Source organism: Carettochelys insculpta, chromosome 31 (genome assembly GCF_033958435.1).
Source record: "Carettochelys insculpta isolate YL-2023 chromosome 31, ASM3395843v1, whole genome shotgun sequence".
Taxonomy (NCBI): Eukaryota; Metazoa; Chordata; order Testudines; family Carettochelyidae; genus Carettochelys; species Carettochelys insculpta.
Genome location: NC_134167.1, coordinates 9,068,039 through 9,080,589, shown reverse-complemented (window position 1 = coordinate 9,080,589; position 12,551 = coordinate 9,068,039). Strand labels below are relative to the sequence as shown.

General features: G+C 46.7%; 1 protein-coding gene across 1 annotated transcript in view; it reads left to right on the top strand.

Moving 5' to 3' along the window:
* ZMAT4 (zinc finger matrin-type 4) overlaps positions 1-12,551 on the top strand; it is a 160,531-nt gene that overhangs the window by 74,990 nt on the left and 72,990 nt on the right. Inside the window, 1 exon segment of the mRNA XM_074981568.1 lies at positions 9,851-9,940. Coding sequence (XP_074837669.1) covers positions 9,851-9,940 — 90 coding nt within the window.

The following is a 12,551-nucleotide window of genomic DNA, read 5'->3' as shown; positions in this document are numbered from 1 at the left end:
TAACTGTCAGTACGGTGGTGTGTTAAATACCACAATGCGTTTGCCTAGAAAAACAATCCTGTATTTGAAATGTTGGTGGGAAGGCAGAGCACACTTGCTATTCAAAAAGTACTATGCTGGGACCTAAGATGCTAAGGCAGTGGTAGGCAACTTGCAACCCGTAGGCTGCCTGTGGCCCACTCGGGCTCCACCTGCAGCCCACAGACCCCTGGCTGCCCCCTCCCCCAGACCCCTCCTTGCTCCTCTCCCTCACTTCCAGCACTTTTGGAGCTGCAAGCTGTCTGATTTGCATTCTTTCCCTGCTTCTTCTCCTCCCTCCCAGAGCTGGAACACCACCGATCAGCTGTTCACAGCATTCTAGTTCTGGGAGGGAGGGGGAGAAGCGGGGATGGCACGTGAACCAGGTGATTTGTAGCTCCAAAAGTGCTGCAAAGAAGGGGTGAGGTGCTGATAAACGAGGGGCCCCAGTGCCCTGGTGCATGAGAAGGGGAGAGGCTTCTGTGGCCTACTGAGGTGAAGGAGGGCCGCACACTTGGCCTACCTTCTATTCAGAGCTGCCCATCTCTGTGGTAGGGTGTTCTCTGAGCACGTGAAAGGAGCTCTTGTATATGAGGCATAGCTACAAAATCATTATTCTCCCTCCTACTGTTTGTTCTGCGACTGCCCGTCCATAGCAGGGAAGTCATCCATTAAACGCTCTGAGCTTCTGATTTCCTCCATGGGCTAATTTTCCTTTGACATATTGTCAGGCGCCTCTGCCCAGAAGTGGCTTTTCACTGATGGATTTAAGTTTTGCTATGGTTGCTGCAGTAGCCAGGCCTGTTGCTTAAGGCTCCAAGTGGGTCTTTAGCTTCCATTCTCAAGGAGTGAGTAAAGGGCCACACCGAGGAGAGATTTTGGAAATTTATGGCAATAAAGCAGTCATTGTGAAACACTGTACAACAGGAGGGACAAATTCCTGATCAAGCAGTAGAGCAGAATGGGCACAGTTGAGCAGAGAATAGAGACTGAACACAAATAATTTTCTGCGGTGGAGCCATAACTAGCGCCTTCCTCCTTCTAACCCATATCCCAATGGTGCAGATCCCTGCAGCAAGGACTTGACCCTTCTGAATAGTTCGAATTTTTGTATGTGTCCCTGGCAGGATTTGGAGCAGCTCTCACTGTAAGCTGAGCACTTGGGCAGCCACCCAGGGGAGATTCCAAAGCTGCCCAGCTGATTAGCAGAGCACCCACAGCCACCCACGACTGGCAGCATATGTTTCTCTGGCGGTGCACATCCGCAAATGCCTTGGTGCACATAAGAAAATTTATTCTGCACACATGGAAAAACTTAGAGGGAACATTGCTTGAGAAATATATTTTCACACTGTCAGGTCAGCTTAAATCCATAGACCAAATTCTGTTACTGGCTTATGGCGTGCTGACGAGCTGAAAGAAAGCTAGTCGTGTGCTGCACTCAGTCAGAACATGGAAATAAGGGGCTGAGTATTTTTTTTCAATGTACAGAACAGCCCCCAACTCAGTATCAACAAATCATTACACCAGACAGAGGTCTGTTGTGCCACAGGCTCCATGAAATCCACTGTGGACATGACTGTGCTATGGATTTTGCATAGAAGGTGTTCATATACTATGATGATGGGATTACACTCTAAAATCAATCTTCCGATAGACTTTCATCAATAAAATGCAAACTAGCTCCCATCCCAGCTCCGTCCCAGTGTCAAAGATAAAAATACTGGAACAAGCAGAGCCACACTGCCTGAAACTGCCATTGCCTTTAATTTCCTGGGATCTGCTTGCTGCTATTACTCTAGCGAGAATGTAATTGTATAATCTCACCTGTGATATTGCACTCTCCAAATAAAAGCCGGTTGCAAAACTATGATTTATAACACCAGCCTTGGGAGGATGAATCTGGTCTTATGCTGCAAGCTTGGCTCCTGTTTGTCCTTTCTGTGCTACGTTAAATAATCGCTACTGGTTTGCTTTGATATTTCCTTTGATGTATTAAAGAAATTGAAAGTAGGTACATAAGCAGGTAGATAGATTTCATTATCTTTCTAGCGGGATAGGTGTTTATTGTACCTAATGTAATCCATTTGCTTCTCTGCCTCTTCTTGGCACAGAGTCTGAACTCTTACATAGTAACACTCTGCAGATGCAGAAGGAAAAGATTCCCTTTCCTAACTCTTGTCATTGGAGAAAGTTTCCGTACAACTTCATTGCATTACTTGGATGTTTTTTTCCACATCTGAGGACAGTTCCTTTAGTCCAGAGACGAGAAATAAAAATGTCTAATGCTCAGTGCTTCATAAAAGCATTAGAGAAACCCAGCAGATTCTGAGGACAGCTTTTAGAGTGACAGCAGATAGCTGGGCAAGGATTTTTGCTCCACAGCTGGTAATCTAATTGCTGTACCTAGTTTTGTTTTTGGACTGTGAATCAGGGCTTTTTATTTTTCCTGCGCTATTACAGTAACAGAGATGTGGAAAATCTGAGGGGAGCCAGCTGAGGTCTCTCAGTTAGGGTCACTGCAAGAAATAGGACTGGCCCATCCCCAAAGCAAGTGGTTATTCCGATATTTATATTCACCATAAAACACTTTCTATATTACCTTAGTAGTTAATCAGGAGCGCAAACAACATAAGGTCCCCAGCCTTAGGCTTTCACCCACACACCACAGTCAGACAAAGTTTCCCATTCCAAAGGACTGGGCTCTATGACTATTGACTCTCCAGGTCAATAAATATTTCAGACCTTATCCCAAATACACATTTAGAGCTGATTCTTAAAAAAGAAAAGAGAGAGAGTGTTGGTGAAAAGAGCAATGTACATGCAGACATGAGTTAAATTCTCAAGAGGTGCCATGGACTGAGGGGCCAGGTGGGAGGGAGACCCAACTTATCACCCCCAGAAGGGGTAGGGCCAAAGGCAGAAGGGGCAGGGCTTGGGGCAGTCAGCCTTGGCCCCTCCATCCATGCGCTGTCTGATCCAGCAGCAGAGTGGTGCAGTATGCTGTGCAGCATTTCAAAGGGTCCTGGAGCTTCGGGCCAAAGCTCTGAGCCTCTGAAATGCTGGGCATGGGGGCAGTTTCCCCCTTTGCCACCCTCTGTCAGCAGGCCTGTAGACGGTGATCTTGTGAATCTTTTCAGTCCAAAGTTATTAAGTCAATGACCGTGATAAGGGAACAAGGATCCTTAATGGTTTGCAGCTTTCCCCGTGAGCATCCAAACCTATGAAACAAACAGGATCTTGTGCAAAGGGATGTTATGTATTTGTAGTAGGCTCATGATCTGGGAGAACACAATAAGCTTTTCATGTAACCTGCTGCCTCCCAAACTTCCTGGCAATTAGCACAAGCAGTAGATCAAACTTTTAAAGAGACATCTTGACAATGACATAATTTCACCCAAGATTTTGATCTCTGAGTCAACAGCTACAGTTTGTTTACATGTTTAGCATCCCTAAGCTATAAGTGAACCATGTTTTTTATGGTCCAATTATAGTCAGATAAGATCACACCAGGGCCCAGGCCTAGGTCTCATTTTATCCAAACCTTCAGCTTTGGGTAAATTGCTCTGGTTTAAGCTGTTATTTTTTTCCTGACAGTTACAAGAATTTGGTTGCAAACTGTCAATAGATGCAGAGAAATATCAACCTTTAGCTGGTAATACCTCCTTTAATTTTGAGGAATCTCCCACTGTGTCTTACACAGAACAGACACAAAGCATATAGTGCAGAGGAACTGGGGCATGTGCCAGCACTCACGGCTGTAGTATCTGAATGGCTTCATGCCCCTTTGTTCTCCAAAATGCAGTGAAGGGAGAGCCAACTGGGCCCTCTGAGTTCGATTGAAAACACTTCTCCCTCCTGGGGAAATTTGTTCTGCTCAGTGGCATTTTAACTCCTTTGCAGAGCAGAGTGCAGCACAGAAGCTGTCAGCGAGCGTCACATCACCACCTCTCTCAACACATCTCCTTTCCAACACCTCTGAGTTGCAGATTTCAAATCTACAGCATGTGGAGAGTGGAGGGGCAGTGGGGAAGATAACTAGCAGGGCTGTTTGCAAGCAGGGTGGTGCAATTTGCTATTGACAGCTTATTAAGGTGATAAGTACACATGTAAATGCAGGAAGTACCGCAGATAAAGTGGGCTGACAAATGTGCCCCAGTGTCTCCTACTCCTTAAAGTAAATGACAGCGTTTGCTGAATGCCTGCAAAGGTTTGGGATCCATCCTGAGCTGTCCTCTCGTCTCACATCTTGATGGTCACTCGATAATGAGTAGGATGTCTTCATGTCACCCTCCTATTTGTGAGTCCATCGATGGCTGACCAGCCTGATTCTGAAGCCACAGGTCTTATCACAGAAGGGACAGGTGCTGGTAGCTGTTGGAGGGGCGCAGGGCAGTTTTTGAAGCTCTTTCCTTCTTCTCTACCTCTCCTCACCTGCTCTGCCGCGGGACCTCTCAAATTGCACCAGCCCCTCATGGATTACCACTCTCTGCTGGGGATGGTCCTGGGCAAGGTTCTCCCAAATGTTGACACCCATGCTGTGCCTTTTCTGAGCTGTAGGCATGCAGCAAAGGTCTGCTGGACAATACAAGCTGCTCTTGATTTATGTGGGGGTGCTTTATTGATCTAGAACAGGGGTGTCCACAAGAAATTTAACAACTGCCACAGCCCCCCACCAGTGGGTGAAGGGCCCTCCATGTGTGTGTCTCTAATGAGCCGCCTCGCCACACTGCAGAGCCCAGTTTGCCACATGTGGCGAATGGAAAGCGCATTGGACACCGCGGCATTTGCAGTTATGCCTAGAGCATCCAATCTCCCATTTTCAGCACATGTAAGACTAAACATATAACAGATCAAGGGGAGAACCATTTCCCATAGAGATGGAGCTTTGATTGCCTTTTGATGATGTTTGGAGATAACATGTTGCCCAGCACTTTGGGTCATCTGGAAAAGAACAGTCAGAATGAGTTACCTGCAACTTTTCTTTTAATTTTTCTGACCAGCACAGAAACTCAGCCCCCCAGCAGAGCGTAGCCACCTACAGCTAGACTGCATGAAGCGCTGAACTAAACAGAGTGCAAAAGAGAAGCTGCCTTGTTGTAGTAATAATGCTTTGCACTCACTGCTCTTCGCATGTGATAAAGACAGAGTGCTCTCAATAACAAGTTTTATAATGGCTATAACAGTTTGGGTTAGAAGTCAGGATGAGCCCTCCATGGGGACAAATTTTCCCACAGCTGTTACCAGCTTCTTACATCTTCTTCTAAAGCTTCTTGTGCTGTGCATGTTCAGAGAGGGGATGCTGGATCATCTGGTTTTGGGGTTTGATCCAGGCTGTCGGGGTATGTGTTCCTAAATCAAACCTCACCACTCCCTGGTGAGGTCACTGAGAGTTAATGTCCCCATTTGGAGCTGGGGAGCTGAGACACAGAGTGGCTGGGTGTTCCTAGGCCACATGTGCTAGAGCTGGGACAGAAAGTAGTTGAATGGAGCAACAAACATATTTTCAGAACAATGGGGCTAGGTTGCTATAGTGTCAGAAGTGGTTGAACACCATGGGAAACATGAAGAAGAGTCTGTATGCAGTTGCAACAAATTCAAGGAAGAAACTTGGTGGGACCAGTGACATTTGGGACTGACTTGCACAGCTCAGTCCTTTAAAATTCAAATGAATTTACTCTGTTATATTTAAATTAGTTCATCACTTGTCTTGACTGTTAATCTCTAATGGTTTTTCCTCTGAGTTTTCCTCTATTTAGCCTGGATTTACCTCTTTTTAGGTCTAACCACACTGGTTTAGACAAATTTGAGGTGTGTCATGGAAAATCCATTTTCTTAAACCTTATCAGAGGAAGAGCTGGGGAAAGATACGTGACGCTATTCATCTTCACTGAGTGGATCCCTTTATTTCTTTATTTTCATTTATGGCATGATCCTGCTTAAAATGCACAGTCCCGTTTACACATGCAAACATAGCTCCACATTCGCACTGTGCAAAAACTGTTCCAACCCCCTCTAATGGTAATTTAATTTTTTAAAATTGCAAATCTGTGATCTGAAATTATAATACAGCGGTGCAGTTGTTCTGCTGGGCACTCCAAAATGGAGATTCAGAGCAAACTTGTTTGCATAATAATAGTTGCTGTGCATTTCTGGATTTTGAATGCATGTCTGTTAGCTACAGATTTTCTCTTAGACCAACAAGAAGATAAGAACTCTGATTCTGGTGAAGTGATGCCCTAAAATATTGACTCCAGCAGCTCAGGCTGTGGAAGTTTTAAATCTCTCTTTATATTTAAAAATCACAGAGTTTACTAATATGAGAAGTACATTTCATTTTCCCTTTTCAGCTGCCTGGAACATTGTATGAAACTTGCATTTACCAGATCTTGCCTAAGAGTTGTTGAGCCCAGAAAAAGAATTATTTCACCCACGCACCTCCAAGTGTTTTCTGTCCCTTCTGCACAATATTTCTGCAGCATGAATGATTTGGGAACCGTAGGTGCCTCTTGAGCAGATCCTGCTGGGATGAGCCTACATTCCTTGCTCTGGGGTAACATAGGAGTTCAAGAGGAGACCTATTTGGTATATTGGTTTGCCAGAAGAACTTGATAACCTAGGAGATTTTTTACAGCACTACACTAATTGTATTCTCTGTCACCAATGAGAAGACGCTTCTGCATCCTGGCTGCCCAGGAGAGATTTAGGTGCTGCCCAGCTGATTAGCAGAGTGCCCACAGCTGGAAACATGTGTTTCTATTGGTGGTGCATATCCACACATACCTTGGTACACAATAAATTTTATTCCACCTACAGATGGAAAAGAAATAGGGGGAACCCTGATTAGAATCTTTCCCTTTCAAATACTTTGGGGTTCCATCAGACATGAAAAATAAATGGGAGAGTCTTGTGTCTAGCTGAATTGAGAGTTCACAGAGGCTTTCCTTGGCTGGGTTGTGGCTACTAATGGCCACACCTAGAAGCATGAAACAAGTGTGGTTTGAACTGAAGTAGTGACTCTACTTTAAATGCAAAATTATGAATGAAAGAAGTAGCGTGAATCTGACCCTCTGTGCAATTTAAAATAATTGTCATTTCCAGGGTTTTTTTTCCTTTTCGCCTCAGGGGCTCTTTTGTTGTAACTGAAACTCTGAAATAACCATGTGTGGAGTTGAACTGCTCGCCGCCTGTTTCCACATGTTGTTTGTTTTTGGCTATTAAAAACTGGAATATTGATAATGCTAAATCCTTGCCGTCAGCGGATGTTGTTTATGCATTGTGTATATGTGACAGAATGTTGATGCTTGGCTTCACTGCCACTTTACTACACTGCAACTTTCTGTCTCAGCAGCGTGAAAAAACATACCCCACCCTGAGCACAACAAGTTACAGCACTGTAAGGCTCTGAGAGCTGCATGTCCAGGGCAGTTCAACAAGCTACTCCCCTTGTGAAGCTGGTTTACCTAGAGTGCTGGGAAAGAGAACAGGGCCACACTGCTGTGTTAAACTTTCCAGTATAGACAAAGCCCTATTCTTTCTGTTCCTGAACTACGCTAAGTCAGCTGGCAGAGATACTGTCACAGTGACTAATCATTCTTCTCTCTCTCTAAACAGCTGACCTTTGTCATGTGCCTATTTGTCATGTGTCATGGGCCCCACCTGCTCTTGAGAGCCCCTCTGCAGCTAAGGATACCATGTAAGGTCTTGTCTTCAGGATTCTGAGGGTTCAATCTGACTAGCCCTGTCCAGGGTGCTGTTGGCTCCCCTTTTAGGCTCGTGGACACTTTCCAGTCAGAGGGACTGGGCCTTGCCCAGGTCTAAGTTCAGCTGGCTCTGGGAGCTGTCCATAGTGCTGCAGGTCTCCCAGGCAGTACAGAGATCTGCCTGGGTCAAACTGCTGGAAGGAACTGCCTGGCCCTAGCCCAGCAGCTTCTTTTATATTGGCCTTCTGGCTCCTGACTGGCTGCCATAGAGACCACCGCTCTGACCTGCCAGGAGGACCTCACTTCCTCTCTTCTTGCTGGGATGGAGTGTGGCAGGCACTGGGGATCCACTGCATCACATCATTATGTATGTATTCAGCTACTACTTCACTTCCAGTCTATGTCTTGGCTGGTCAGCATACTGGTTTCCTTGTGCCACTGGTATGTGTAATCTGTTGTTCATTTGCAGGCCTCAGGGAACTGATGTGACTGAACTGAGACCCTAACAGGCCCTTCAACCTCCAGCACGCCTTCAGATTCTTCAGTCATTAGATTTCTTGCCTGAGACCGGGAAGTGCAGTTGTGCACAGCCTGGACTGCATTGGAAATTGCCAGCATCATTTTTAAATTGTAAAATGTATTTGTTGAAACTGTGTAGCCACCTGGCCTCACTGAGGACTCAGAACATGGCAAGTTGCAGGTTGAAGGGACTAGGTTGTGGTTACTGCTGTGTTTTTTATGCATGCTTGTTTTTTCATTTATGTTGGGCTAGACTCTTTGGAAAAGTTAATTGAGCAAGGAAAACAACAGTCCTAAATATTCTTGGGGATGGAAGCAGACCCCAAGTTGCTAAACTGGGGAGGGTTAATTCCTTAGAAGGGTATTACAACAGAGCATCAGGTGCCATTGTGGAGTAATTGGTGTCTCACATGGTACACGGACCTGTGAGTGGCTGGTGTCTGTTTTCTTTAAGTCCACAAATGTTTTATTCCTGCATCATGGGAAGACTTAAGTTTGTTTGGTGGAGGGCTGGTTTTCTTTAATAGCTCTGGAAGTAACTTGAGCATTTTCCCTGCCAGTAGAGCTTAGGGTATGTCTTCACTAAGGGCAGATTGACACTGCCATGGTCATTCTTCCCACGTTCAATTTAACATGCCTAGGAAGAATGAGCTAAATCAAACCTTGAGGGTGCTCCTGCTGACCATGGTACTCCTCGCTGTTGTGAGGAGTAGAGAAAGTCAACAGGAGAGTTTCTCCCATCGACCTCCCACAGTGGGGCCATGCTGGAAATTCAGCCTAAAGGTAGGTGGATTCCAGCAATGCAATTCTTATAACTGAAGTTTGGTAACATAGGTCGAATTTCCTTTCTTGCGTAGACCAGCTCTTGGTTTCTGGAACAATCAAAATAGCAAATGTTCACAGCACTGGGCAAGATTCATCTGAGACAAACTCTAAAAAAAGAATGGCAGATGGAGAATCAGGATTCCTACATTAGCTCAATCCCAGGCCCACCTAGTCCGGTATGCTGTCTCTACCAGCGGTGAGCACCAGAGGAAGGGATAAAAGCTCTGTAATTCACAATTACCTGATAATTTGCCCCTTAGGGGAATGTTTCCCTCACCCTATGCAATTATGGTTTGACTTATTCCCTGAAGCATTACATTTTATCTCCCTTAAATATTTTTATCCTATTTTAACTCTGGATAGTCCAGTTGTTCATATAAATATCTACTCCTTTGTTATAAAAATCACTCCTGGGATGGAAATCTTTCTTTGCCTCTAATCATTTGCATCTCCATTCTCTTACTGTTTTCCATTTCTTGTCTATCTTCATGGAGCTGAGCCAACCAGGACTGGAAGGGGCCTTCAAGGTGAAATTGTACCATTTGTTTCTGTATCTGATGGTGTTGCAATATTTTCAGGATTAAACTGTTCCTGAGCCAGGGTGAAAGCTCTGTGAAACATTTTCTGAATGTAGGCATTACTCACTGAGGATTTCCTTCTCTCTTTTGTCCTATGATTGATAGGTATCAAGGGAATGCTAATCACATTCTAGTTTTGATTCTCCTTGATGTGCCCTAAGAACATTTTGATTGTTTCCTCACCAGGTCTTTGCTCTTTTTTCGCAGAGTCGGAAACATGCGAGCAAAGTGCGACTTTACTACATGTTACATCCCATCGACGGAGGCTGCCCAGCCAAGAAGCTCCGATCAGAAAATGTGAGTATGTTTCAGAACCATGTTCTGCATGGCTTTGTTAATCATAGGATCATAGGGTTGGAAGAGACCTTAGCAGGTCATCAAGTCCAACCTCCTACTCAAAGCAGGACCGATCCCAACTAAATCAATGAACCTGTGCGAAGACACTGTCATCCTGTCACAACCTCAGATAATCGCTGGCAATTACGGCATTAGCTGAAACACTAAGTTACTGAAAACATCTTCAATAAATGATATAGAAAATATGATGTGCATCAGCTACACCGATTGAATTTTGGTTTTGACTTGTCGCTTTTTAGAAAAAATACAAAACCATAAGTATCCTCATGGCACAATTCCAGTATTTGTTCACTCCATTCAGAGGCTGACCAAACTGTCTGAAAGACATTTACTTTGTTGGGTGGTGAACTGTACTGGACAGGACTGGAAGGGTAATGATGAGTATGAGGATGATGGATTGCACGTTCAGGCAAGGTTCCCTTGAATTTCAGGGAATAAAAAACTGCTCCTTCATTGTGATGGTTAAAGTTCTGTAACTGTTCCTCTGGAAGCCTGGATTGAATTTGTGTCAAGTTCCATATATTCAGATGATATTTGTGCACAACTTTTTTACCCAAGGGGGGGAAAACACATCAGGGAGAGAACAAATGTGTTAGAGAGGCAGCCAGAGAGAGATTCATGGGAGGGGGTGAGCAACTAGTTAAAGGAAAATGAGGAACACACAGCAGCGAGCAATTTTTTTTCCATCATGTCCACCCTTATTCCACTCTCCCTTATGACCTTTGAAGTTTTCAGCTGCAGTTTCCTGGAAGTTCTCTACTTACTTGGCTGTGACCACTGCTCTCTTTGCTTATCTCGAGATCCCTTCTTTTAGGTCCATTTGTGTGATCCTCATTGAGCTCTCTCTTCCCGGCTTAGAACACTTGGCATGAACAGTTCTGTGTTGGAGAGTTGATATTCCTGGGAGTTAAAGCCATGGACGTCACACTAAACGTATTTCCTCCAGATCTGTGCCTTCAGACAGACTTCACCGGGCCAGGGGCAATGTAGGGGGTGGCTCAGTGGTGGGGCCTCAGGCATAAAGAGATGGGGGCTGGAGCCGCCTTCCTGAGCACCATCCAGACCACATCACATGGGGCCTTGTCAGTGGGTTAAAGGGCCCAGGGTGCTGGCTGCTGCTGCCATGGTAGTGGTGGTGGTGCTTTTAAATTGCCAGTTTCCAGGGTAACTGCCCCCTTAACTCGCCCTGTTGGCCGCTCTCTCATAGCTTCTTCCGGGGATCTCTCTCTTCATCCTGTGGTGCTTCCGTTCTGCTCCCTAATTCCATCCAAAGCCTTCCCTGCACATTGATACTGTCAGCGGCTTGCCCCCTACCCAACCATTCCTCCTTTTTCATTTTGGAGCCCATTTGGCTTCCTGTTTGTGCCTGCTCATAAGAAACCAGCCTGATTTTGCTCTGACAGCTCTGCGCCCACCCTTGTCCTCAGAGGCAGTGAGTTCCGTGGGCTGGAGGTGCCCGGGCCCCATGAATATTCAGGGCGGTGCGTCAGCTCCGACAGTGCTTGAAGCTGGGTCTCTCCCCTGGCCCTGCCTTCTGCTGAGTTTAGAGCTATGGCAGAGGCAGCAGGTGCACAGTGGTTTACTGTACCTGTGCAGCAGGAGGGGAGGAGGGCGTCATATGATCGGCAGCCCCCACCCAGTGCCCACTGGGAAGTGACAATGAGGGAGCTTCCTGCAGATAGAAGGGAGCAGACTTGACCTGACCAGCTGCTGCAGGGGTGGAGGGGGACGTCTTGGGTGAGTGTCTTGCAACACCCCGTGCCCAAAGCCTCTGCTTTTGCCCCATGCTGGGCGAGGGGCAGCCCCATCCCACACCCACAACGTGAGGCTATGGTGAGGGGCAGCTTGGCGCCCCACCACCCATCCAAAGCCACTGCTCCTGCCCCATCAGGTTGGGCAAGGGGCAACCCCACCCCCCACCCCCACTCTGAGGCAATGGTGAGGGGCAGCAGCAGGGTTGGAGGCACATGTCATGGTAGCCCCCCTGCATCCCCATGCAGGGCAACTGCACAGGGCTGAGAGGGGCCCTAGGAGCATGTGCAGCGGCAGTGGTGCCTGGTGAGTGGGCTGCTGGTGCGGGGTGTGGAGAAGGGAGGCACCTTCCCTGAAGCTTGCTGCAGCCAGCAGGGGAAGGGTCACCTCCTCTCCGGACCTAGCCCCACCACACCATCTACACCACAATTTCATCCTCCCTGGCACTGTCCCCTCCAGAGCCTGCACCCAGACCCCCTGCCAGAGCTGGCAGCCCTCCCCCACTGAAACTCCCTCCCGGAGCCTCAGGCATGTGGGGATGGAGGGCATTTGGATGGGGAGGGGGTCAAGCTACGGGAATTCTGGGCACCACCAAAATTTCTGCCTCTTCTTGGCTGACACACCCAGGGAGTCTGTACGTGCCGTGGCTGTGTAATAAATTGTAACTCCCATCTACCCACCTCCCAGGAGGTGATCTCCACATGACAATTTTGCTACCCTGATGTATCCTTTGGCTCTTCCAAGCTCAGAGTGTTCGAGCCCATTAGAACCCGAGTCAGTATCTTCGGAGTGTCCTCTC